This window comes from Peromyscus californicus, unplaced genomic scaffold (genome assembly GCF_007827085.1).
Source record: "Peromyscus californicus insignis strain IS unplaced genomic scaffold, ASM782708v3 Scaffold_10__1_contigs__length_136768540, whole genome shotgun sequence".
NCBI classification, from domain to species: domain Eukaryota; kingdom Metazoa; phylum Chordata; class Mammalia; order Rodentia; family Cricetidae; genus Peromyscus; species Peromyscus californicus.
In genome coordinates, this window is record NW_026294391.1 from 114,699,246 (window position 1) to 114,712,475 (window position 13,230).

General features: G+C 43.6%; 1 protein-coding gene across 1 annotated transcript in view; it reads right to left on the reverse strand.

The window, feature by feature from the left end:
* The window catches only part of Gpc3 (glypican 3), a 346,519-nt gene extending 344,839 nt beyond the window's left edge, over positions 1-1,680 (reverse strand). Inside the window, exon 1 of the mRNA XM_052747238.1 lies at positions 1,172-1,680. Within this exon, the coding sequence (XP_052603198.1) occupies positions 1,172-1,343 (172 nt within the window). The 5' untranslated portion in view covers positions 1,344-1,680. The remainder of the gene's footprint in view (positions 1-1,171) is intronic.
* Positions 1,681-13,230: the final 11,550 nt, after the last annotated feature.

Consider the following 13,230-nt stretch of genomic DNA (forward strand, 5'->3'; position numbering starts at 1 on the left):
CCCGCCTCCCTGACTTGTTGAGAGCCACCAGCCAAGTTGTGGCTAGGCTTGCTCCCAATCTCTCCCAAGCGCGGGACGCGCGCTTGGCTGGATGCAGGAGTCCTCGGAAAGAGACCCTGGAGGCCACAAACGATTCACAGTGTTCGAATATGGTTGGCCGGTTTCTTCTGAGCGCACCTCTGAAAAACTAATCTTTTTGAAACCTATTCTTCCTGCCCATATTGTTAGTGTAGCAACTTGTCCTGATTGGATTCTAAGGCAGGCATTAAGACCCCAACCTCTGGATAGTCAATCACACAAGGCCATTAATATTCATCTGTTGACAGCAGCAGCCCTCAGCTAAGGTTAAAATATGCCCTTACAGAACGATCTGATTGTGCAGAACAAAAGGCAGGCGCCCAGAAACTTTCCTCTGCCTAAAATCTTCTCCTCTTCAGGGTCCAGCCTGTCAAGGCAGATGAATTTGGGAGGGGGAGGAGTTAAATCGTCTTGGACTCGTGCTCCGCAGGCCAGCACCGCCGATTTTTAAAGAGATTTTGCCAACCTAGATAAGGGAAGCTGTTTTGAAGGAAAAGGCTCAGTCTTCACATTTTGGGGGACCCTCTTACTCAAAAGTTTCCTTCGGTGTGTCTTTACTAGCCCCTGTGGATTCAAAGATTTGTGCTTAACTTTGCCTGCACTTGGGCCCGGCCAGCCTCGGGAACCCAGACTAGGGGAAAGAAGGCATGGGGGACACACGGTGGAGAAAGTATGGCCAGAGCTGTGGGTCCAGCTAAGGCAGAACGTGTGAGTAAGGGTGATAAATTCCCGAATCACCATCTCCACGTTGTGAAGCCGGTTTGCTAGAACCGTAGGGGAACCAGCTCCCACCTTCCCGCCCTCCCCAAAAATGGGCGCTAGAAAGGCGATCCCCGCCGTTCCTTGGTCTGGCTTGCACATTCCCTGACAGCAGCGTGAGCCTGGGGCATGTGGACTGAGTCCATACATACTCTACTTCCCTCCCTCAGTAGACTGGGCCAGGCCCCAGGCACAGCGACCATTCCCAGGTACCCGGCAGCAGAGAGCACGGCCGCGGCCCCTCTCGGCTAGCGCAGCGCGCTCTGGGAAGAGCCACCATGCGCGCCTTGGCTTCCCAGTATGCGCGGGGAACGCTCAAGGGACCCCTACTCACCTGGCACAGGGGTTTCCGGAACCCATTTGAGTCCGGGCTGCAGTCTCTGGAAGAAAGAGCGGACCTGGTGACAGGTGGCGTCTGGAGGCGGCGGGGGCTGCGCCTGTCCCAGGCAGCCCAAGCCGAGCAGCATCGCCACCAGCAAGCACGCGGAACGCACGGTCCCGGCCATCCTGCTTCTCGGGGGAGCGAGGAGAGCACAAGAGAGTGGCAATAAGAACTGGAGCGGTCCCGGGACTCCGCAAGTCTGGCAGTGGCCTTGCAGAGCAAGAGACAAGCCGCTACACAGCCGCTGCAAAAGTTTCCTCGCAGCTACCTGGGCGCTGGGCAAGGGCGGGAACCGCTTGGCGGCGCAGGGCGGCCCGGGGCGGAGCCTTGTGGGCGTGGCGAGGAGGGACGGGGCGGGGCGAGGAGAGCCGCGCCGCCTGGGGGACGGCGGTAGGGTCGTGTGGCTGCTGGCCTGCGGGATGCGGGGTGTGGCGGGAAGCTTAGCTGGGAGACTGGGTTTACCACAACGGGCAAACCTGGCAGGAGAGGCGCGGGAGAAGGGTGCGGAGCGTGTGCGGTGGCTCCTGGCAGCCCTGCCCTGCCACTCGCTCGCCGCTGCTCTACACTGGGCGCTCTGGCATAACTACTGCAGAGGGGCTGCAGGCTCGGGCACGCTGATTGGCTTCCCAGCAGCCGTCCCCTCTGACTGGCTCTGGGAGAAGTTCCCCAGCCTCACTCCTCCTTCCTGCCTCCCATCGGCCTGCAGCCGGGAGGGCTTTTCCTTTTCGGCTTTTTGCAAGCTTTCCATCCTTCCTTGGAGTGGGGTGGAGGTCCGCGGTTTAGGTACACATACACACACCCGCTTCGACCCTAGGCCTTCCCCCACCCTGATCCGGCTTCTTCTGGCCACCAGAGCCCACACAAGGCTTTCTAAGCACAAAATCCATCTCCTTGTTCTGCTTTCTGAGGAGGCTTCCTGGTAACCCTTTTCCCAAACAGCTCTGGCCGAGCTCTCAATGCAAACCCACAAATAGTCACGTTCAAGAGCAGCTGGAGAACTCTGGATCTCACAGCCTGGCTCATCTTTGTACCTAAAAGATCTGGAAGCCCTTGTAGCTTGCTGGGTTTGATTCAATAGAACCACACAAAGTAAAATATATTTATATAGATTTTAAGGCACTTGATCCCAATCCCCAGGTGGATCCTATCGCCTGCAGGATAGTCATGGGCGACCCTCATAAAGCAAAGTACAACTGCTGAGAGTAACTCATTAGGAAATTATTTTACATATTAAATTCATTAAGCCATAGATGGTCTGCTTCATACCTGGAGTAGAACCCTATTTGGAAGGTTTCCTGGATGCCAATCCCCATTTCTCTTACTTAATTCTCACCAGTAGAAATATATTTCTTTGAGAATCAGATACCTTTTTGAGAAGGAAAAGCATATAGTCGTTACCTACGTGCAACGGAGAAGGGATCATTCCATTGGACTGATTGATTCTCTTTGTGACTCCAGTCATGTGCGCACACAGAGAACAACCTTAGCCCAGTGTCTTGTACATAGTGGGAACTCAGTATTTCCATGATGAAAAGCCTTTAACATCTCAGTGTGAACTAGCTTGTTGTCTGATTGTATTCTTTTTTTACTAGTCAGAAGTATGCTTGCAGAAATAGAAAGATAAACTAGACAGGGGAGAAAAAAGTCTGTGGCTTGAAAAATGTGGGCTGAGAAGACAAAGCAATAGGAAGGTCACTGAGGAATTCATTCATTCAGGTCTTTATTTGTTCATTCAGTAAAAAAAACATTGGCATTCCTACTATGTGCCAGACTTTGTGGGATGCAAACAGAAGACAGAGACACACAAATTGTCCTGTAGTACCTGATCTCAGAGAGTTACAAACCCAATGGGGAGCCAAGGGAGCAAAATGTTAACACATTATGTGTTAAGTGGTAAGATGGAGTTCTAAGGGTTGAGCGGATGGATCAGAGAAAGTGTCCCAGAAGAGCTGAGAGCCTAAACTCGGACTTGAAAGCCCAGTAGGAGCTAAGGTGAGAAAAGATTGGGGGAAGGGTGCCCAGGCAAGGAAGCAGGCTGAACAAAGAAGAGAGGCCCTGGCATGGCCCATTTGGAGAGTGGGAGGTACGGAGGTGCGAGTAATGATTTCAGGCTGAGGAGTTAAAAGAGCAGAGGCAGGAGGGAGAGGCAAGCAAGGGCCAGATTATGCAGTCTGGAAGGCTGCACAGGAGTCTGGGGAGCCACTTAAGGAAATTGTAAGCATAGGGGTGACATGATCGTATTTGTCTTATTAAAAGATCTCTGCAACAGTGTTTCAAAGAATGGTTTGAAAAGGGGGGAAGATTGGAAGCAAGACCAGTTAAGAGACTGTGAAGCCAATACCAGCAAGAAATGATAAAGGCCTGTGACACAGAAGTTTTGGAAGGGGAAAATGTTCTAGAGATATTTAGGAGATAGAATTAAAAGTGCATGTTGATCTAGTGCCTGTGGGGGTGGGGGAGAAGGAGTCAAGGACGGAGGGCTTATTGACCCCCCTTTTTTTTTCAACAAACATTGAGTGGTGCCTATGTATCTGGCATTCTTCTCCTACTTCATAATTTCGCCTGGGGCTAGGCCTGCGCCTGCATTGAAATTTGACAAATGACATATCCACTTTAAAAGAAACACCAATTAAGAGTCCTAATTTGGCTGGTGAGTTTGATATGTTCCACCTGTGGAGCCCTGTGACCAAAGGGCAGATTGGAAGGCAAGCATTGATTGAATTTCATGACCTCGCAGAGGAAGACATGACCTCCCATAAATTCATGATCTTCCAGAGCTCACGCTAGGAACTACAAAGGCAACAGTTGTTTTCAACTACTGGGTATTGAGTACCTGGAAAAAAAGTGACTGTGCCTCCTTTTTAATATGTGCTTTTTACACATAGCACGCTTTGTATGAACTAAAGCAGTGCTTCCCAAGCGAAGTGTGGCTCCCTGGAGTCAAGGCAGTGGACCCATGAACTTGGGTTTCTTGTCAAATACTTTATTTCAGTGGGTTACAAACTAGACATACAATCAGTGCATTCGTCTCAAGAATCTTGTCAAGATAAAGCTAGGTGCCCAGTTCAGCAAAATATGAGCTAGTTTGAAGAAAACATTAAATAGTCCTGGAAATATAAAAACTGAATAGGGTTGTATGTGGATGCCTAGGATTTGAGCTAAGGCAGGGGACAGACTGCCCCTGAGGCTGGAGAACTATTTCTTTAGCCTAGAAGTTTCTGATCCCACTCCAAGCACCTACTTCAGAGCTTTTAGGCAAGCGAAGGGAAGAGTTTTGTTTAAAAAAAAAAAAAAAACTTCCTCGATAAAAGAGCGCTTCCATTTTTATAAGTGCCTCTTGAAGGCTTCTAACCTTCCAGTCCCCCAAGTGATGACTCTCACAGTGGAATTTCAGGCACTGAAATGGACGTTGTGGGATAGGCTTCTTTGTCAGAAACACTTCCAGAAATGTCACAGGCAGCCGTCCCCACTGCTTAGTCAGTGTTAAAAAAGTTTACTCCGGATAATCTTTAGCCAGGGGCTAGGGAATGTGAATAGTGGTACAACACTGGCCTAGCTTGCACAAGGTCTTGCTTTACAAAACAAGAAAAAAAAAAGAAGGAAATTAATATACGAATGTTTAGAATCCCTTACATTATTATATTTATAATACTGCATGCTACAGAGACAGGCAATTATTAAGGTAGAGTTTCCTAGTAAGGAAAGGCAGAGCATGTGTGTTTATAGTCCCAGCCTCTCCACAGGTTGAGGTGGAAGTATGGATTGAGCCCAGGTGTTCAGGACCAGCCAGGGAAACACAGTAAGACCTTGTCTCAAAAACAATAAACAGAAAACTTGTGCATGTGGTGGTGGGGGCGACAAAAAACACTGTTTTCTCTTTTACATAAGCAACTGTCTTACCTCGTGCAAGACAAGCTCCCTTCTCCACGTTTGTCTTTGTCAGCGATTCCTCTGAACTCTTCAGCCAGAGAAGCAGAGAGATAATCAGTGTGGAGATACAAAAGAACATGCCGATTGAAACAGTGTTCCCTTTTGACAATAATGGCTCTGTGCTCACAGGCCCAGTTGAAAGTGTTTAGATAGGATGGCTGGACCTCCTTCCCCCTCCTTTGGACCCTGGGGGAAGGCTATCTAGCACAGCAAGCCCAGGAGAACTTTTCTTCACCTTTTGCTCCTGGACTCCAGTTTGAAAGAATTGGAGAATTCCCAGCTGTAGCCTGCAGCTATTATCTTGCAGGGAGGAGAGTCTGGTTCCATGGCTCCAAAAGCAGCATAAATCAAGTTTTCTGGGAGAGGGTTAAGAAAGGGTGTTCAACAGCTGCCGCCATGGGAGGAGTACATGCACAGCCATGCACATGGCCACACGCACACATTATTTGTCTTGGGCCCAGTTCCTTTGCACCCCCCAGGTGAAGTTCCCTTCCAGTCCCTCTCAGGTACACATTCACTCTCAAACTTGTTATCAGAGAAGAAACTTTAAAGCTCTTCAGATCTCAGTGTATCTGGTTGATAGGATATAATGGGGCTGCCCACCCAGGGGTACAAGAATTTCAACAGGGATCAAAGCTTTAAACCAAAGGAACAGAGCTCTAAAAACTCTGGAATTCCAGGCATCCGCCAGTAGGAAGGGAGTGTTTAAACTGAGGGGCAATGAGGCCTTTTTTGGTGCACCTGAAATCACATCATGTAGACAGTTGCTTATATGTCAGGCTGGTTGCTGCTCACAGTCAACACCTCCTGAGCCACACCTCTGAGCTAGATGGCACACAGCCACTTTGTCTCCTCTTCTCCTGCAGTGTATGAGTCCTTTGTGGGGCAGAGGGAAGGGGAGGCGCCAGGCACACTGATCCCAATTCTCCCAAATGTATAAGCTATGATCAGAGGATGAATTATAGTCCTTTGGGAAAGAGTGTTCATTCATCCATCCCAGCCAGCAGGCCAGTGCAATGTAAATGGTAACTTTGTAAGTTGAAAGACTTAAAGTCATTCTGAAAATTGCATAATAATCTCAGGCAGAATTGGGCTCCGTGTGTATGGAAAATTAATACACGTGACTGAGATCCTTGCATTGTGAGTTGTGGATGGATAGCCTCTCCTCAGACTAGGGACTATGCTCTGCCCTCACTAAATCCACAAAATATACTGAGCTTCTTATAAGTTAGCATTTAAGTCTTGAAAATAAAACTGAAATTTCTATTTGCGGTATCATGTTGATTACTACAACTAAAATGATTCTATTCTGTCTTTGCATAAAGGAATACTGATCTTGATTCTTAACATATCTCTTCATGCCTTTAGTCTATTGATTTTTTAATTAGACAGATATACTGTATGAATTTCTAGCATTTTGTGGCTTCCACACAGGAGTGGTATGTGTGTGTGTGAAAATTTGAGTGGTTTGTAGTTTGGCAACTGAAAGCATGGTAGCTTTAAGTTCAAATACTAGCATTGCCCAAGGCATAGCTTTATATGCCGCATGGCAATTCCTACATGCTTTATTTTGCTTTAAATTACTGTGGGCCAAAATTTACAATGGTTCAGGCATGTAATATATGTATCTTAATGCTTGTTTCATACAATTTTCAAGTAATTTCAGTGGATTTTTTCCCTGGGTCTTTAGTCTCTAAAATCTGGTTCTCCAAAAAGCCACCTGGCATTTAAAAGTTTAATTTCTTACCAAGTTTGCTCCCTCCCATGTCCTTTTCTTAGTCCCTGCCACATATAGGAAGACATCAAGAGCTACCACCATAGACTCAACAAATACTTTTAATAACGTTTCCCATCCCACATCCCAAGTCACGTTCACAATATTAATTCTGGGGGGAGATTCCCAAAGTAGCATATCATGGGTCCAGTAAAATGGTTCAGCAGGTAAAGGCAGTTGCCTCCAAGGCTGGTAATCTAAGTTTGTTCCCTGAGACCAACATGATGGAAAGAGTGAACCAATTCTCACAAGTTATCCTCTGACCGTCATATATGTGCTGAGATGCACAGATGCCCCCATACATAAAAGTATACATACACAAAAATAAATATTTTTTAAAGCAGCATATTAAAGGGCATGGCATTTTCAGCACCACACCTAACTCCAGTTTTCATGAAGGTTATCCATTAGAAACTGTGTTATTTGGAGCCAAAGGAGGTCCCATACTCTCCCAACCAGGCCCAGGCTCCACTTGCTGCAAATACTTGAAGGAAACTCTCTGCTTGCCACATAGTGAAGCAAACACATGCTTACTTTGTATCTTCAATATAACTTGAGCCCTTTAGATGAACTGAAGTTAATCCAATTCTTCTCTGTTTTTCCTCTAATCCAGTGCTACCCAAAATAAACTCTAAGTACTTGTACTGGTTTTGTACACTGTTACTGCTAGTCTGTAATGCATTTAGGTACAAAAGTTTAGAGTCCACGGTGAAAAACTTTATTTTATTTCATTTTACTTTTGAGTCTAGGCTGACCTCAAACTCAGTGTGTAGTTGAGGCTGACTTCACACTCCTGATCCTCCTGCCTCAACCTCCCAAGTTCTGGTACTACAGTTGTGCACCACCACACCCAGATCAACGTCAAGAAATGTTGATAGTATGTTGATATTGCTGCCACTTATAAGCACATGACAAGTCAGCTCCACTGATGACTCTAATAATTGTTTGAAATGCCCGTATGCTTTGGATTACTTTTTATTTTACTTTCCCAAACTACTTGTTCATCTCAGGTAGAAAAGCAGTAAGGATAAAGTGATCCTTCAGTACAGGGAGTACAAAGTACTGTGTATTGCCCCAGTATGCACAATGCTTGGGCCCATGGTCATCATTTCATAAATATTTTTCAATGACGCCCTGTGGTGTTTTCCTTTACAAAAGAAGACCACATCCCTTCTTATGGAGGATTCCTGTTGACATCCCAACACAGGAAACTTTCCCTATAATAGGTAGTTCTACTTGAAGATATATTTCTAAAAGATCTTTCTTCTAAATTATCAAATAAGAATAATGCCCTTTGGCTCACTTTAAGAAATTCTAGGAAGAAGGGAAATATGGGTTGTGTCTTGCTTTTCAGAAGATCTTGCTGTAAATTATGAACTCCTTTGCTTTCACATTTTATTTTTATCAATTATTTCTCCCATAATTTATATCACAAATTCTGCTATAAATGAAAGAGACGCTAGCCTGTGTACCAAAAAGCAACTCCTTAAAGAAGATGATAAGATCCAGAGGGAAGGGCTGCTTCCCTGGCATGCCTTCATCTCATTCATCCTCACTACTTGTCAGAAGCGTAGCAAGTCCCCTTCCATAAATAAATTGCATGTCATTCCTCACAAGATTTACACTCTTTTGGATGTCTCCAGTCCTTCTCTAACTCCTAGTAAACTGGCGGGGAACACCAGATGGGTGTTTGTCAGCAGCTTCTTGTCTGGTATTGTTTGAAGTAGGTTAATAAGAACATAGCCTGTTTTCCCAAACAGACTGGAGGAATTCAAGGAGCAGAAGCGAAAAGACTTGGTTTCTAGTTCATGTTCTGTCCCCCTAAACATGGTAACCTGGGAGTCAGGAACTGTATCTTCCTTAACTGGAAATTGAAGCTTGTAGGCTGCATGCTCTCTGGGGTTCTTTCTACCTCTAACCATCTGTGTTCCCATGCCTGGGAACTCCTTCAGGGAGAGAATATTACACATCTGTATCCAGCAACTGAAACAGTATCTAGAGTATAGTAGGACCTCAGTACATATTGTTGAATGTGTGACTAAATGTATCCCTCATAACACAAGCTCAGCAATAACTCCACAGGGAATCCTCAGGAAATATTTGTCAGTGGATCAGTGTTTTCCTTAATTGAAGGACTACATAACATTAAAATCTCAATAATTTCCTAATGAGCAGGAGAGGAGGTTTGTTGTAAACAGTGTTGAAAGAATGGGGTTATGAACAGACATACTTCCATTGCATTTTTTCGTACCAGAAATCTAAATCAGAGATTTTTATTTTTAGACATAGCCTCACTATGTAGCTCCAGCTGGTTTCAAACTCATTACAAAGCCCAGGGTAGCCTGGAGCTAGGTATCCTCCTGCCTCTACCTACCAAGTGCTAGGCTTATAGGCATGCACTATCATGCCTCCTGGCCCAAATCAGAGATTTTTTAAATTAACTTATTAAAGTGTTTAAACAACTGAGGCTTTGATATTTGCTCTTTAAGATTGTAAAGCACTAAAGGTAATAGATCATGTTTATCTAAAACTCACTGTGTGGAGGTCTGATTATTAAAGTGTTTGGAAATGAAGATAGTAAACTCTTCAGAAGTTTCATTATTAGTTTTGCTTATTGAGAAACCTATGTCAATCCCTTATATGGAAATATTTCATGAATGAATTGCATGTTTCTGTGCTTCTGTAAACGCAGTACATGAAGTCTAATCTAACCTGTCCTTGATGCTCTGTTATATCATGTTCAGTCTTTGAATGATGTTGTAAATATATAGCATTGAGGAGACATTGAGCTGGAGCTATACTGAGCATGCTACACATCATAAAATTGGATTTCTTTTTAAAAAACTAAATCCTACATACTGATATTTCTCTTCCTCTTTAATGTGTGATGTGTAATGTACAGATTCACGTCCTGCTGTCTGTGTTTACTTTTACAGACTGCAATTCTGGAATCAAAGACTACCATGGTTCTTCCTCTGTTGTCCCTTTCCTTTCAACTTCAACCTCCTAGCTAATTTCAATTCCCCCTCCAGTTGACTTGCTTTAACTTACGGTGCAACACATTGATCAAAAAAGTCATGACAATGTTATGGAATGGGACTAAGTCTCAGAAGCAGGGAGTCCTGGGTCCAAATTCCAGCTCTGTTACTCTCTAGCTGGGTGATCTTGGCCAGCTAGACCTTATCTGGCTAAGCCTTAACTTTACAAAATAAGGATTAAAACAACTTAAATTTCTAAGGATAGTAGGAGTTAGAAGTTGGAAACATGCACCCTGCTGTTGGTTCAGCAGCTATGAGAAACAGTATGGAAGTTCTTGGAGCAACTAAAAATAGAGCTAGAGCTATCACCCATATGTGGTTGTTTATCCAAAAGAATTCTCCAGGCCTCGTGGCATGCATTTATAATCCCAATACCTGGAAGCCTGAAGTCAGAGGCTTCCATCTGAGCTGCAGTTACACACACACACACACACACACACACACACACACACACACACACACACTGATAGGCACATATCCACACATAAAAATGTGCATTTTATTTTTCAAAAAAGCTGGATTCTAAAGAGATATATGCACTCCCATGTTTATTAGAGTATTGTTCTTAGTGGAAAAGTTATGGAAACGACATAGAGTAACATCTGCTGATGAATGTATAAAGAATAATATATATGTGATAAAGAAAAAAGAAATAGATGAACCTTAAGGACATTGTGCTACTTAAAGAAGACTACAGGAGAAATAGCACATGATTCCACTTGCATGACACATCTAGAATAGTCAAATATGCACAGACTCATAGAGTAGAACTAGAGTTGCCAAGGGCTAAGAAGAAAGGACAACAAGGTAGTTTCAGTCAAACAAGATAAACAAGCTCTGGAGATCTGTTATACAACATTGTACATATATTTAGCACTAGTGTATTGTATACTTAGAGTTCTGTTAAGAGAACAGTGCTTGTATCAAGTGTTGTTACCACAATAAAGAAAATGTAACCTTGATCAATGAATGGAAGACACACAAATTCATGTGATAGCTCAAACACAGTGCAGCACAAATGATACACTCACTATGGGTGGCAGGTATACTTGTGTCCACTAGAAAGTTCCTTTCGTTTCTTTATAAGCTATACAAATATAACCTTTCAAGAGCTTTAAAGTAGGAGTAGTGAAGGGCAGTGGGAAGGGGGAATGAAAAAGAACAAAGCATAATAACATGTATTATAAATATGCCACAGTGAAATCCATTACTTATTGCTAACCCTAAAAGTTGATTTTTAACAATTTTATATGTATATTTTTGAAATTGCAACATAATTACATCATTTTCCCCCTTCCCTTTCTGCCTTCCAGACTTCCCTATGTTATCACCCTTTTTCTCTTTCAAATTCATGGCCTCTTTTTCTTTAATTGTTGTTACACGCGCGCACACGCACACACATACACACACTGCTGAATACACAAATATAATCTCCTCAGTTTTTGTTTGTATAATATTACATGTATGTGTACATTTTTAGGGCTGACCATTTGGCACTGGACAACCAATTGGTGCGCTCTTCCCTAGGAAAGACTATTTTTTCCTTCTCTTAGCATTCCTTAGTTGCTATAGTTCTTTGTACAGGCTTAAGAGGAAAATTGATTTTAAGGAGCTGGAGAGATGGCTCAGCAGTTCAGAGCAACACATAGTGCTCTAGCAAGGACCAGAGTTCAGTTCCCAGCACTCACATTGGGTGCTTCACAACCTCTTGTAATTCCACTTCCAGAGGATCCAATGTCCTCTTGTTAATCCCAGAGGTTTAATCAAAAACAAAAATGAAGCTTGTTTGTCTTTACTATAAGATGACTTTTCAGCCTAAGATAGAGGCAGGCTGGTTCTTTACTTTGTGGGCACTGCTCTCACATGCACAAACCCGCACTCAGACACACATGTATATATATAATTAAAAATGAAATAAACTTCTTTAAAGTCTTTAAGAAGACTGAAAATAAGTAGGTAATGTGTGTAGGGCAGTTTAGCTCTTCACATTAAGGTTTAAAGCTAGAACTTTGAAAAGCCATCCAAGCTAGGTTTGTTTTCACAAACATTACTACTCCTATTATTTCTTCATTATTCATTTGTTAGCCACAGTTATTGAGCAGTCATCATGTAGTAAGCCTTGGTGGTACAGAGATGAGGGCCAAAATCATGTCCTCGTGTTCCTCAGCCATATGTGCTGTTAGCCGCCAGGATAATAACACATAACTAGGATCTTGCATTTTTACTTGGGGGTTCATTGCCAGATTTGCCTCAGTGGCAGTTTTAGGGAGTATAAAATCGGTAAGAGTTTTCAGATTTATAAGGTTGAAGCAGTATGTTCTCAGAGGGTCTCCTCTAACTGTCCAGTCTGACTAGTAACTTCAGCTTCCCTTCAGTTTCCCTTTCAAAATAGATCTGTGGAGGCCATGAGAGCAGGCTAAGCTGTGTTCAGCAAGAGACCTGCCACAGATGCAGGGGTTCTCAGACACAGATTTGCCTTTCCATTTCCCAGGGTTGAACTTCTGCTGTTTGGCCTCCCCAATTACAATTACATTTCCAGCCCGTATTTTGGCCTTATTCTCAATTCCCAGCCTTAGTAATGGCTCGTGTTTCCTGGATGTAACTACAGGAGCTCAAATTCACTTCTTGGGGGGAAAAAGGCTTCAATCTTGAGCTTGCAGCCAGATTTAGTTCAGTTTTAAACTTCACAGTCGTATTCACATGTTCTCAGAGCATTTCTAATTTACTGCTTTATGGAAATATCATGTCATGTTTACTTTCCTTTTCTTCTGCTTAAGGCTAGGCAGTGCGGTGACTCTTCTTCAGAGGAAAAAGGCCAGTGATTTTTTTTGACAACTGGAAACAATGCCAGGCTTTCAGTTAATAGTCTATGTGTGGAGGGATAACATTTATTCCACATATGGACGGAAAAGTTCACCTTCCTCGGCGTAACTGCTCCTATGGCAAAAAAAAAAAAAAAAAAAAAAAAAAAAAAAAAAGAAGTCATTTAATCTCATGCAAGCAGCCAGACAAGATGATAATGCAAAGCAGGATTCGGTGTGCTTGTAAACCATATGGGGCTTATCAAATGCCCTATATCACTCAAGGAGGGAGAACACTGAGCCCGCTGAAGAGAAAGATCAAAGAAGGAAGGATGGAATTGCCTATTGTCCTTTGGTGGATTTTCACAAAAATGTGCAGTTCTTGACCCCAAGGTGAAAAGATCAGTAGAGTATATTTCTGTGAACACAACAGTTCTTATACCTGAAGCCTAGCCATAATTCAGAAGC